At 49.4% G+C, this 14,759-nt stretch overlaps 1 protein-coding gene across 1 annotated transcript in view; it reads right to left on the reverse strand.

Moving 5' to 3' along the window:
* The window catches only part of FKBP1A (FKBP prolyl isomerase 1A), a 33,070-nt gene extending 19,469 nt beyond the window's left edge, over nt 1–13,601 (reverse strand). Inside the window, exons 1-2 of the mRNA XM_049779452.1 lie at nt 13,412–13,601; nt 13,259–13,306 (exon numbers count right to left, since the gene is read on the reverse strand). Of these exons, the coding sequence (XP_049635409.1) occupies nt 13,259–13,306; nt 13,412–13,448 (85 nt within the window). The 5' untranslated portion in view covers nt 13,449–13,601. The remainder of the gene's footprint in view (nt 1–13,258; nt 13,307–13,411) is intronic.
* Between the last annotated feature and the right edge of the window lie 1,158 nt (nt 13,602–14,759).

The raw sequence follows: 14,759 nt of genomic DNA on the forward strand, positions 1-14,759 counted from the left end.
CCTTCTGCATGCAAGGCAAATGCCTTACCACTGTGCCAACTCTCTGCCCCCCCCCCACCTTTTTTGGACTTTGGGTCACACCTAGTAGTGCTCAGTTAGTTACTCCTGGCTCTGCGCTCAGAAATCGCTCCTGGCAGGCTTGGGAGATCATATGGGATGTTGGGAATCAAACCACCGTCTGTCCTGGACTGGCCACATGCAAGGCAAATGCCCTACTGCTATGCTATCTCTCCAGCCAGACACTCATTCTTAGTACCTAGAACAGCACCCTTGTACACCACTGATGGTAAGTACCCAAGAGAAAAACCGAAGGCTCTCTCCCCACCAAACCCCAACCCCATCAGGTCTGGGCACACCTAGACTAAGGAAAGCACTTACCTTTAGTCTGTCTCGGCCACACACATCCTGTATCAAATGGTACTTCCCTTATCTAACAAGGCAAGCACCTCAAGGGCAAGACAAGCCTATTCTCCAGCTGCCCAGCTGTTCAAGTAATGACTGCAGGGATGGCTAATGTGCTGAGAATGAGAAGGAGTAGTGACAATCTTATTAGTCCACAGAAACTGGGATAATAGTTTCTGTGGACTAATATTCCAAAATGTTGTAAGTATTTTCTCTTACTCTAAAAGGAAACAACTATTAAACTAATCATCATAAGATACAGGTTTCATACATAAACACAATGGAATATTATGCAGCTGTCAGGAGAGATGAAGTCATGAAATTTTCCTATACATGAATGTACATGGAATCTATTATGCTGAGTGAAGTAAGTCAGAGAGAGAGAGAGAAAGATGCAGAATGGTCTCACTCATCTATGGGTTTTAAGAAAAATGAAAGACATTCTTGCAATAATAACTTTCAGACACAAAAGAGAAAAGAGCTGGAAGTTACAGCTCACCTCATGAAGCTCACCGCAAACAGGGATGAGTTTAGTTAGAGAAATAATTACATTTTGAACTATCCTAATAATGAGAATGTATGAGGGAAATAGAAAGCCTGTCTAGAGTACAGGCGGGGGTTGGGTGGGGAGGAGGGAGATTTGGGACATTGGTGATGGGAATGTTGCACTGGTGATGGGTGGTGTTCTTTACATGACTGAAACCCAAATACAATCATGTTTGTAATAAAGTTGGTTAAATAAAAAAAGAAAGAAAAATAAACAAAAATGCCCCCAAAAAATAAAATTAAATTAATCTATTTTCCTCAAAAAAAATTACTATTAAAAATAAGTGAAAACTTTCTAAATTTCTCCATAAATATTTAGCAAATAAAGTCCAATTTACTTTAAAAAGACTATATTGACAAGGGAGACTGATCTCTAAAACTGAAGTTTCACAATATTTTTAAAAAAGAATGCAATTCATATTAGCCAAGTAAAATTAAAAATCATGTGATCATCTCATTAGATACCCAAAAATCATGTGTCAAAATTCAATACTAATTCATTTAAAAACAAATAAAATATTCAGGAAAGTAGGAATAGAATGCTTATAAACATCTGATTATACAAGCAAAACAGAACAGGAATAGGATACCTATAATAGGAATAGAATACAAAAATACACAACTTATAATAACAGTTATAAGTTAAAGAATGAATGTCTACAATGAGAAACAAAGAAGAGATCTATTCAATATACTCTAAGAGTAATTTCTTTGGGGCAGAAAAGTAATAGATAACTAATTTCAAAAGGGGTCAAATAGCTTAAAAATATATTGCTAGCGGGCCAGAGAGATAGCATGGAGATAAGGTGTTTGCCTTTCATGCAGAAGGGCGGTAGTTCAAATCCCGGCATCCCATATGGTCCCCCGAGCCTGCCAGGAGAGATTTCTGAGCCTAGAGCCAGGAGTAACCTCTGAGTGCCGCCGGGTATGACCCAAAAACCAAAATAAATAAATAAAAATATATTGCTAGGGAAGAAATAAAGAGAGTTAGTAAACACAGGGTGAGTCTGTTCAACACAATCACATTGATTTAGTGTAATTTATTTCATTATCTATATATATGTAAATTTTAAGAGCTCACATAATTAAATTCACTCTATTATGAGAGCAACAAACAAGCAAAGTAAACAGAAGCAAGAGAGGCCAATTATAAATAAACTAAAAAAAAAGATACAGGTTTCCACTACTTTGTCTAGAGGTTGGATGCTGACTGCCGGGTCCTAACAGACTGCTTCAGGCACTCTTGGGGAGAGGACTAGAGAAAGGCCTCAGTGGGGGTCTCATGAAGCTACAGTGGCCTGGTCCAAAGGAGCGAGTCCACACGCAGCCTGTCTGTGATGGAAGATAGGCAGCACCCGAACTCTGAGAATTAAAGGCTGCTGAGTATGTCAAGAGTAAAGATAGACTCTCCTTCCCTGCTCAGAGGCTCTCTGTCTGTTTCTGTCACTCTCTGCCTCTCTTTCTGTCTTTCTGTCTGCCTCTCTTTGTCTTTCTGTCTCTCTTTCTCTCTCTCTCTCTCCCCAATGGGGAAGCCTGCAGCTGAGGTCATGGGGCTCCACACAGCCACCAGGAAGACCAAGCACTAGCAGGCAAGAGGTCCAGAGCCCCAGATGCCAGAAGGCCTGAACTGAGAGCAGTCCTGGACAAATTCCCTACTCCATGCTGCAGCCCCCAGGAACCTCCTGAACTGGGACTTGAAAAAAAAAAAAAAAGAGTAAAGATTAAGAGCCAAGGCTCCAGGATGATCACTGTTGGTTAGGATATTGTCTAAAATGAAGAGCCTGCCCTGTGATGGGGAGTGAGCAGAGTTTAGTGGCAAAGACACATGCAGAGGCCTTCCTGAGAAGAAGGCACATGCAGGAAGAAAGGAGGCCAGGCCAAGGTCCCAGGTGCAGAAAGGAGAAGCTGTGAGAGCAGAAACTGGCAGCGTGAGAAAAGGGGTGGCTGATTATCTTTTCCCTCCACTTCCCTTTACTCTTCCTCCTTTTTGCACTGTTAAAATGTATCTGGCAAAATGGCAGGGGACTGCTTGAGGAAAAACAAGTTCCTTTGAAGCGGCAGTCTCATGCCCAGGGAAATGGGGAGACTCGGATGTGGGAGCAAATGACGACACAGGAAATAATCCACACATGCTAAAGGAGATAAAACAGGTTCAGGGACTTCCACCGTAAGTTCCGCTCCTAGTACTAAGACCAGCAAACAGAAAGTTCAGGAGTGGAAACCGAAACAGCAAGTAGCTTCTCCCTGAGATCCGGGGCTTTATTGGGAACCAAAGACCACACCCTGGGGAGGGTAAGGGACCAATCCACAAGGTGCTTCAATCCAATGGTGCTTCTATCCAATGAGTTAACAAGCCCCAGCAAAGAATAAATATCCTGAACAGAATGGAAACCGGTAATCCAACAGTCCCTTGGCAGGCTTTAAAAAATAAAACAGCGGTCGAGCAATATCACAGTGGTAGGTTGACCAGGGACAGACCCAGGTTCGATTCCTGGCATCCCATATGGTCTCCTGCGCCTGCCAGGAGCAATTTCTTTTTTCTTTTTTCTTTTTTTTTGGTTTTTGGGCCACACCCGTTTGACGCTCAGGGGTTACTCCTGGCTATGCGCTCAGAAATCGCCCCTGGCTTGGGGGGACCATATGGGACACCGGGAGATTGAACCGCGGTCCTTCCTTGGCTAGCGCTTGCAAGGCAGACACCTTACCTCTAGCGCCACCTTCCCGGGCCCCCAGGAGCAATTTCTGAGCACAGAGCCAGGAGTAACCCCTGAGTGCCACCGGGTGTGGTCACAAAACAATCAATAAATAAATACAGAAAAGGAGAATAATAAACAAATATTACCATGGGTACCAAAGGGAGAACCGGATACTGTATTTAAGTTATATGGGATACCCCTGGCATTTTCCTGGAGAAACAGCAGTTGACAATGTGGTTTTTGGTGGAGAGGCCACATCTGGCAGTGCTTTAGCCTTATTCTTATTCTTGTCCCTGTATACAGGAATTACTCCTAGCAAGCTTAGGGGACCAAACCGGATACCCTACCTGCTGTACTATCACTCCAGTCCCTAAATATTTTTAGAGAAAAATCCCAAGGCACATAACCCCCTGCCCCCACTTACAAAATGAAACAAATGCATTATATGTCACTAAAATTGGTATTTAACTATCAAAATGTTCACGTTAGAATGAGTATGGGAGAGGCCGGAACAGGTCAAGCATGTGCCTTGCATGGATGACCATGTCCAATCCTTGGCACCCCATAACGTCTTCCGAGCACTACCAGGATTGATCTACAACTGCAGAGCCAGGAATAAGCTTGAGCACAGCTGGGTGTAGCACCAAAAAAAAAAAAAAAAAAAAAAAATCACTGATTTTTAAGGTCCTTAGTAAAAATTGCTGCTGTGCTTTCTTTCCTGTACAAGTTTGAATAAGAGCAAACAAAAACAGGAGGTAGGGAAGTAACATGTTACTACCAGGAAGAATTGCAACACCAATGTCTCACTTCCAATTCTGGGAATTAAAAGGAAAAAAAAATTAAGTTTTACCCTGTTGTATAGAAGAATGGCACTTAACAAATGTAGTAGGAGTGCAGCAATTTAAAACTCACCACTTTGACTCCAAAATAAATGAGTGGATAAAGAAATGATGGTATCTGGGGCTAGAGAGATAGTATAGTGGGGGGAAGAAGGGTTTGCCATGCACATGAGACCTGAGTTTGAGCCCCATCATCCCAAGCTCACCAAGTTGGTCCCCCAAGATCACCAGGAGTGATCCCTGGGAGATTCAGGAGTAATCCCTGAACACCAAGTATGCCCCCCCAAAAAAATAACTCAAAAAAAAACCATGATATATATATGCGATGCTCCAAGAGACAGTAAGATCCTGCTGTTTGCTATGGAACTGGAGGGCAAACTGAATCAAAAGGTAAACAACAAATACTACATGATCTTTTTTTAATAAGTGGAGTATAAAGAAAGGGAATAAAAGTGATGAAAGGGGGGCCGGGTAGGTGGCGCTGGAGGTAAGGTGTCTGCCTTGCAAGCGCTAGCCAAGGAAGGACCGCGGTTCGATCCCCCGGCGTCCCATATGGTCCCCCCAAGCCAGGGGCGATTTCTGAGCACATAGCCAGGAGTAACCCCTGAGCGTCAAACGGGTGTGGCCCAAAAACAAAACAAAAAAAAAAAAGTGATGAAAGGTCACTAACCCCAAAAGTCTAGAACTGCTAAGTGAGGGAATGTGGGGAGGGGGGCTCATGGAGATCTGGACAGTGGTACAGGGAGCCTGACAACAAAGTGGTGAGTGTGGTATAGTGACACCATATTTCTCAAACAGGAAAATTAACAGTAGTGATTATTATGGTGCCCAAATAAAACCTGTACACACACACACACACACACCACCACCACCACCACCACCACCACCACCACCACCACCCACCATTTTGTAAATACCAATGAAAACTAAATGCACCAGTAACTGATGAGTATTATCAACTGATACTCTTAGTGAATGCTGGTGAAGAACACAGCATTTGCAGTATATCCAAATACTTCACAGATCCCCTGCAAACTGCAAAGGGAAAACTGGACCTTTACAAAACTGATCAAGTTGGCACCACAATAACATTTGCCATATGGTACATGTACCGAGAATCAAACACAAGGAGTCAAGTACCACTAAAATGTTTACCAAAAACTACTCAGACATTTAAAACTCAACTTCCAGGTTACAGGAAATCAGTCAGAAGATGAAGTCAAGAACAATGCTAGAAAACAATGGGACAGAGGAAGGGTATTCTGTAAGATAAACCTTCTCTCTTAAAACACACACACTGGGGAGGAAGAGGAAGAGATAGCACAGTGGGCAGGGCACTTGCCTTGCAAGCATCTGACACCAGTTTGATCCCAGCACCCCCAAGACTACCAGGAGTGATCCTGAATGAGGAGAGCTAAGAATAAGCCCTGAACACCAATAAGTGTGGCACAAACATCACCCTACTATCTACCCCTACCAAAAAAAAAAAAAGGCTATTATTAACACTCTGAGGACCAGAGAGAGAGGTCCAAGGACTAATGTAAATGCTTTGCCTGTGGGAGGCTCAATTCAAACCCCAGCACCACACACAAGAAAGACAAGAGTTACTTTCTGCTTTTACTTTTGCAATGGGAAAATGGCATCTGAATGTCTGTATTTTGCTAATTACAACATCAAGCAAGGCAATGTTTCTATAACGAAGCTTATTTTCAAAATTTTGAATTCCCATTTTGTTAAGAAAATTTGGGGCTGTGGGGAAAGAACTGACTCTTTTTTGTCTTTTAGGCCATGCCAGATGGTGCTGGGGCTACTCCTGGCTCGTTGCTAAGGAGGTCACTTTTGGTGGTGCTCAGGGGACCACGCGATGCTGGGAAATGAAACCAGGGCTCCAGCACACAAAAGCATGGACTCCAGACCTCCGAGACATCTCTCGATCTGGGACTGACAGTGACCCACTCAGTCAAACCAGGATAGCCCAGCTCTACTGCTCTCCTACACACCCAGAAACAACAATGGGCGTTACTAAAAACTGCCTTTGCGGGGCCGGGCTGTGGCGCTGGAGGTAAGGTGCCTGCCTTGCCTGCGCTAGCCTAGGACGGACCACGGTTTGATCCCCCGGCGTCCCATATGGTCCCCCAAGAAGCCAGGAGCAACTTCTGAGTGCATAGCCAGGAGTAACCCCTGAGCGTCACAGGGTGTGGCCCAAAAACCAAAAAAAAAAAAAAAAACAAAAAAAACAAAAAAAAAAAAACTGCCTTTGCTCCCCAAGTGTAAAGAGAATGGCTGCAGTTTTCTTAACACATCCCGCATGCAACGTGTGGGCTGGATTTAAGATGAACCTGCAGGGCTTGGCAGAGCACTGGCCTTGCATGCTGTGAAGAGATAAGTTGAAAACTTCCAATGCAGAACAACATTCTAAAATAATAATTACTACTACTAATGATAATTTGTTCAGACCCATTTAACTGCCTATTTTCTCTATTTGTAAAATGGAAGACCGACTTTCAGTACCGCCTAACTCCAACTAAATTGCAATGAAGTTTCCACCACTCCATGAGCTGGAGCTCTAAAATCTAGGCTCTGCTATGTCCACTCTAGACATCAGAAATGGTGCTGGCTGAAAGAATCCAAGGAGAGGGAAGAAAATAAACACACCATTACTCAGTGCTTTGGACCCAGGGAGCCTGAACTACAACAAGAATGTGCAACCATGGCGTCACTCATCATTATCCTTCTCCCCCATGCGTGCAACCCCACCCACGCACAACTCCCACCACAGGAACTGGGATCCAGAGAGCCCAGAGAAGGGGGGGGGCCACAATCTAAGCTCTCTCATTCGCTCGGCACAAGTCAGAGGCGAGAAATGTACCCAACCAAGGACCTCCCAGCCAAGGATCACTCTTAGGTGATTTCTGTTTAGTTCAGGGACCATATCCCTGGAGCTTGGCTAATTGCTGCTTCTCAATAAACACTGCAGAAGGAAGTGCAAAGGGTCCTGCCCCAGCCCTGCCCAAACAGTAACCACCTGGGGCTCAAGGAAGACATACTGACTGCAAGGGCTGCATCAGGAGAGTTGCTAGGGAGAAGACTGTTTTCTAAAAATCAGATCCCAAACCAAGACATATTCAGCAGGAATGTACGTACAATGGTGCAGAGAGGAGGCAGAGACCCACTGGCTAAAAGGAGTTTGGGGGACGGGGGGTACAGGGTGGAATAACACAGTTAAGTGACCATGCCTGCCCAGGAGCCTCAAAGCTAAGTGAAACCCCTTGAGGAGATGGGACTGAGGAATCCTGGTTTTGCTCAATTAGAAGCCAGAGTTCAAACAAATTTTTAAAGTTATCCCAAGGACAAGATGTCCATCTACTTTTGAGATTAGATAAAGGTGTCCAGGGGCCTTTCTCAGTGTTCAATGTTTCGCTGAGTTCAATGTTTAGGCCAAGGAGGTAGTGATGCCTGGATCTTGTGGGTCTGAGGACCACATGGTCAGTGGAGAGCAGGGACCTCAAGGGCTCCACCTGGGAATATTTCAGGGTCATTCAATACTGAAGATGTGACTAGGGTTGGGCACATACAAGGCACATGCCCTAAGCCCTGTACTATTCCCCCAGTCCCTCAAAAGTTCTTTTGAAGAGACAGATCCCTCCTCTCTGCAGAAATCACAGCAGGCAGCACCACACTCTATGCCCTCCGACACAATTCAAGTTCCCAGTTCCACAATTCAAGTCAAATAACATGAGCAGGTGAATTGTCTTAAAGCGACCAGACAACAGGGCTGAAAGAAAACTCCAGGACTCTTTCCAGAAAGGGGATCAGGCCGAGCCACCCCATGCCTACCCTGATCCCCAAATAAACCAGTAGCCTCCGCCCATATCTGCCATCTCCCTGGCAGAAAAACAACCTGGCTCCTCTACCAAGCCCAAAAGAAAATAATGGCTGCCAACTCTTCCAGATAGCCAGCCAGGTCTTGGCTGATCCCTCTGTGGCCTTCTCAGAATGGGGACTGGGGCAGATACTCCTTTCTGTATGAACCGCAGCAGCCCAGAGCCTCCCCCTACGCCCTCCAGCAGAAATAGCCCAGCTCTGAGACTTAACTTTATCAAAAATGCCAAGCCACCATATTTGTTTCAGATCTATAAATCCTGAACTGCCTGGCTACTTGCAGCCACGGGACACCGCAAAATTTTAGTAGTGTCAGCCCAAAAGTATCACAGGAAATCTGATGGGAAAGTTATATGGTAACCTATCAAGATCAGTAAGCCTAAACAGTAACACAAAAAGCTGAACTAGCATAGCACCAACCACACCCAGTAAATCCTTAAACACTGATGTTAGTAACAGCATGGAGAGATGTTATTTCAAATTGGCCCTGACCTGTGCTGATCCAAGATGGCTTTTGGGGAGAGAGGGAGGGGGGGAGAGTGTGGTTAGCGCCACACTTGGCTCTGTACTCAGGAATCATTCCCTGGCGATGATCCAGGGAGCATATGGGACCATATGGGATGCCAGGGATCAAACCTGGGTGATGGAGAGATAGCACAGCAGCATTTGCCTTGCAAGCAGCCGATCCAGGACCAAAGGTGGTTGGTTCGAATCCCGGTGTCCCATATGGTCCCCCGTGCCTGCCAGGAGCTATTTCTGAGCAGACAGCCAGGAGTAACCCCTGAGCACCGCCGGGTGTGGCCCAAAAACAAAAAAAAAAGAAAGAAAGAAAGAAAAAAACCTGGGTGCAAAGCAAATACCATACTCGCTGTACCATCACTCTGGCCCCAATCTAATTTTGACAATTCCATTTGTCTTTGTGTTGTAACAAACAATATGAAGTATATTTATTTGTGCATGCAAGGATGTAGACTAGGGTGGTAGGTGGAAAACATGAAGACACTGGTGATGGTGGTGGGATTGGTGTCTGAACATTTAATGTCTGAAACAACGGTGCTTTGTTTGGTAAATCATGGTGCTATAATTTTTTTTAAAAGCATTCCTCCAGGCTGGAGAGACAGCATGGAGGTAAGGCGTTTGCCTTGCATGCAGAAGGACGGTGGTTTGAATCCCAGCATCCTATGTGCATCCCCTCATGCCTGCCAGGGGCAATTTCTGACCTTAGAGCCAGGAGGAACCTGAGCGCTGCTGGGTGTGACCCAAAAACCAAAACCAAAAAAAAAAAAATAAAGCATTCCTCCATCCACTTGAAGCTATTCTGACGATGGCAGTTGTAAGAAGGGACAGAAGCCTGGCTCCGTGTCAGGGCAAACTCAACAATAAGGTCGATGAAGCTACCGGAGGCCAGGGAGAGCCAGAAGAGCCCACAGACGTGGGTGTAGGGCCTGGCTTTAATAACACCCCCTACTACTGAACAGTTTTTGGCTTGTGATAATAAAGTGTTCATTCCTCCACACACACCCTGGCACGCATTTGCAGGCCTACACTGTGCCCTGCCAGAAGCCATGGAAGGCACCCAGGGAATGGGGGTGGCAGCTACAAGGTTACTACCATTGCAGCATGACAACACTTACACAGGGGACAAGGGCTATGGCTCAAAAGTGCAGAGGGCACGGTTTGCAGGTACCTGGTTGAGTTCCATCGCCAGTCCTGCTCAACCCTCTGTGTACTACCAGGAAAAGCCCTGAGGGTCTCCCAACAATGACTGAGCGCCTGTCAGTTCTGGCATGGCTAAGCTGAGCAGCACCAGGAGAAACCAGGCTTGAAAGCTTTGCCAGGGAGATGCCCTGCACCACCAAAAACAAAACAAGACCAATCCACCATAAAATAATACATTCGTGGGCCCAGAGAGATAGCACAGCGGTGTTTGCCTTGCAAGCAGCCGATCCAGGACCAGAGGTGGTTGGTTCGAATCCCGGTGTCCCATATGGTCCCCCGTGCCTGCCAGGAGCTATTTCTGAGCAGATAGCCAGGAGTAACCCCTGAGCACCACCGGGTGTGGCCCAAAAACCAAAAAAAAAAAAAAAAAATACATTCGTATGTGTCCAACTGTGCTATGCATACATACAGCAAGGTGACTAGCTTCCAAGGCTGCTTCTCTGAACCTGCAGGGGGATCTCCAGCCAGATCTGACTGGCTCACCTGCACCTGGAGATCACATTCTCCTTCCGAGGAGCGGAAATCATCAGAATCAGTCAAACAAGCGGAGCTACAAACCCAAAAGGAGACCCAGAGACATAAGAGGGTGCGCATTCAGAGACTTTCACCATTTACCACTTGGAAAAGGCATGAAAACAGTATAGCTCAAAACAGTATAGCAGGTAGGCTTTGATCCCTGGCAGCCCCTATGGTCTCCTGAGCTCACAAGGAGTGATCCGAGAGCACAGAGCCAGGAAGGAGTAAAGCCTGAGCACTGCTGGGTGTGGCCCAAAACAAAACACCAACCACCCACAAAAAGAGGGCTGTGGGCACCCAGGGAGGAAGAATATCTGCGAGGAGAACTAGAGAACTAGGAGCATTTCTTTTCCCTTCCCTGAAGCCCCTCAGATCTTTCTGATACAAGCAAGTCTCCACAATCATGTCCTCTCAAGATGGAGCTGCTTCCCCACGGCTTGTAAGCCCTGACTGCTACAGATGTAATCTCAAAGTGCCTACCCATTCCTCTCACGCCCCCACAAGTCTCAAACAGGTTCTTCCTGGGAGGCTGGGGGCAAAGTGGCAGCGGAACAAAGCCACCCAGCAGGGAACTGCTGGTTCTGCTTGAACCAGGAGGCAGAGCCCGCCTCTCACCACGGCATTGTTTGCAAGGGGGGGCGGGGGTTATTAAAAGAAAGCAAGCGACCATCCTAAAGCATGCCAGGGTCCTCCTGGTGCTGCTCTGGGATCATGGAGTGGATACCACCCTCGAGGCAAGCACAGCTGCAGAGAGGAGGCACGGGGGAGCCCTGCTGGTGCTCTGGGTCCCACAGCCATCTGTTCTGAGGAAAAGGTCCCAGCTATGCTACGTGGGGACATTGCAACACGTGGCTTGGAGAAATGTGGCTGGGGGTCGGGGTTTGACAGCAGAAACAAGATGGGTGAGCTAAGGAAGAAGAACAGATGTGGGGCACAGATGATGCTTCCCAGGGGTTTGGCCACTCATAAAAGGGGGGAGGAGGGCCATGTGACCTCATCACCTCGGGGGTCCCCTGATGCACAGCCCACTGCCTGGGTACCGCCAGACGGCCCTGATTACTCATCTCATCCCACTGCCCAAACACGACCCAGCTGGCATCCTTTTCTCCCAGCCCACCACCTTTACTTCACTGCACTCCGAGGGGCAGGAACTAAACAGAGCACAGAAACAGCCACTGAACATTCAAATCCTCTGCAGAGATGAGCCACAACACCTAAAGGTTCTCCTCCATCCACACCCATCCCTGCCCCAAGGGGAAAAAAAATTAGAGCATGTGGGAAGAAGGCAGCCTCCCCCTTCCCCCTTTTAAAGAGAGTCCTTTTCCTCCACAGAGGCAAGTGGCCAAAGCGTCACCCTGGGCAGCATGGCCCAAATGGTCTCCACCAGTCTGTTTGGAGCAGGAGAAGGAAGAAACAGAGCAAGGAGGGGGAAGCACAGAGGAAAGGGTGGGAGAGGGGAGAAAGAGCAGGAGGGGAGGGCAAGCATTACACAATGCCAATCACCGCCCCCTCCTCCAGCGCACAGCCAGCCTGCTTCTTCCCCTCCCCAGCTCCTCCCCACACCCCCCATTACAACCCAGGAGGCCCATGTAAGGGCATGAAGTCAAAGATGGTCGCAGGGTACAAGGAGAAACGTCTTTTCTGTTGTGAACCCTAACTGGATCTCGGTTTCCTTACCTTTAAAATGAGGCTGAGGTCAGAGAAAAGAGGACAGATAGAAGGGCAGGGTACGGTTTAAGGCACTTGCTTTGCACCCCGACATACCAGGGGCTCCATCCCTGTCACAGCACATCCCTCAGCACCGCAAGAGTGAGCCCAGACAGAGCACCTCGGGGTGTGCCCCCCACCCCACCCCAATAAAGGAGGCTGATAAGGATGGGAGGACTGGGGGTGAGGCTGAATCCTACACAGGTTCTGCTTTGCTTGAGCCATCACTGTCAGCAGGGGCTTGGATCTGTAGGAAGCTCCAATGTTAAGAGGATACACAACCCAGCAGGATTTTTATTTCTTCGAAGCCAGGCCGGGCCCATGCAGTGTCCAGATAAAGAGGACACACTATCCCAGACAAGGTGCGGAGCAGCAGGGTTCGGGGGGGTGGGTGGGACACCCATCGCTGCGTCTCAGGAACACCCCAAGTAGCTAGAGAGCCCCCATTTGGGCCATGCCTTCCTTCCTTCCTTCCTTCCTTCCTTCCTTCCTTCCTTCCTTCCTTCCTTCCTTCCTTCCTTCCTTCTTTCCTCCCTCCCTCCCTCCCTTCTCTGGAAGCTGGAGTAACGGGCCAGCCAAGACAAGGCCAGGGCCACCAGGGCATATACACAGAATAGGTGGCACCGACCAGCCATGCCCGAGGCTCGCATGACCTTGGGCCGGTCCCAGCTGTGGCCGCTCCCCGAGTGTGCGAGCCTCCAGGTCCCCATCTGTGCGGTGGGTGCGAATGGGGGCCGGCTCCCCAGGCCCCCAAGAGGCCCCCCAAGGCTTTGCAGGGCCTGGGGCAGGGCGGGCGTTGCGGGGATGTGCAGGCCTGAATGATGACAGGCCGTTACACCTCTCGGGGGGGGGGGGGGGCGCTGCCACCGGACAGGCCTCAGCCTTGGGGGGCCACATGGGCCTGGGTGTTGGGGACCCTCCACCCCCAAATTTTCCTCCCCGTGCACTCACCGGTGTAGTGCACCACGCAGGTCTGCCCGCGCTTCGGGAAGGTGCGTCCTGGGGAGACAGACAGACAGACAGACAGATGCACGGTGAGTGAGGAGCGGATCACGCGAGGCGTGATCGGGGGTCCCCACCCGCGGAAGGGGGCTCCCCACTCACCGTCCCCGGGAGAGATGGTCTCCACCTGCACTCCCATAGCGGCGGCGGCGACGGTAGCAGCGGGGCAAGGCGGCGGAGCGCAGACCACGAAGGGACGGACCCACCCGGCCGGGTTCCGCTCGCTCGCTGCTCGGCCTCGACCCTCCTTCTGCGCACGCGCGCGACCAACCCGCCCCGCCCCGACGTGCGCGCTCCCGATCCTCAACGTGCGCGCTCCCGACCCGGCGTATGTCTCCGACCCCACCGACGTGCGCGTTCCCGGCCTCCAGCGTGCGCGTCCCCGACCGCGGCGTGTGCGTTCCCGACCCGAATCCTTGGCGTGTGTGTGTTTCTGACTCCCGGCGTGTGTGCCCCCCCCCACCAACCACCACCACCAACGTGCGCGTCCCCGCGGCGCCGGCCTAAGCGGCTGAGGGACCGGAAGCCCGGAAGCCCCGAGGCGCCCGGATGTCGCCTTTGTGCGGGCCCAGCGGCGAGGCTCGCCCCACCCCACCCCGCTTCCTCGCTCTGCATCCGCTTCCATCCTGGCGGCCGCGTCTCGAAGCGGGTTTCCAAGTCTGAGAAGAAGCGGGGGACCACTAGCAGGATTACTTTTTGGGGGTTGGGCCTTCACGCGGCGCCCGGGTTTTTTTTTTCCCCCACTGGCTCCTGGCTTTGCTTTCTGGGTGGGACCCTGAGAGGATCCCACAAAGTGGGCACTGTAGGGAGCTAAAGCCCTGTCTTGCTCTTCTTTAGGATTGTTTTTTGGGGCCACTCCCGGAGATGCTCGGGGTTGACTCCTGGCTCTGGGATTCAGGAAGTGCTCCAGGGTGCTCCGGGGATCCTGTGGACTGTTCGGGAATCCCACCAGGGGCTGCTGCGGTGCAAGGCCAGCACACTCACCGCTCCGTGTTGCAGCCCCGGCCCCTGCTCTTGTGCACTCTTCTTGGCCCCTGTCCCCCCTTCTTAGTGCAAGGTCAGCGCTTCCCTGTGCTCTTGCTTTTTAGTGGTCATTAAAGGGACTCAATATTCCCAGCCCTGCTTTTTTTTTTCTTTTCAAGTTGGAGTGGTCAGTATCGAGCCCACACTCCTAGTAATAGTCAGGACACACACACACACACACACACACACACACACACCTGTACCTACTATATGCCATGTGCTTGTATGTCAGGAATGCCAGCCAGCTGCTAAGGATGCAGACGCAGTCCCTGATCTCGAAACAGTTTAGAATCGTGGTGGGAAGAGTGTTAAATAGTGCAAAGTTTTGGGGCCGCTGAGGTGGCGCTAGAGGTAAGGTGTCTGCCTTGCAAGCGCTAGCCAAGGATCAGGACCACGGTTCGATCCCCCGGTCTCCCATATGGTCCCC

This window comes from Suncus etruscus, chromosome 9, assembly GCF_024139225.1.
Source record: "Suncus etruscus isolate mSunEtr1 chromosome 9, mSunEtr1.pri.cur, whole genome shotgun sequence".
NCBI classification, from domain to species: Eukaryota; Metazoa; Chordata; class Mammalia; order Eulipotyphla; family Soricidae; genus Suncus; species Suncus etruscus.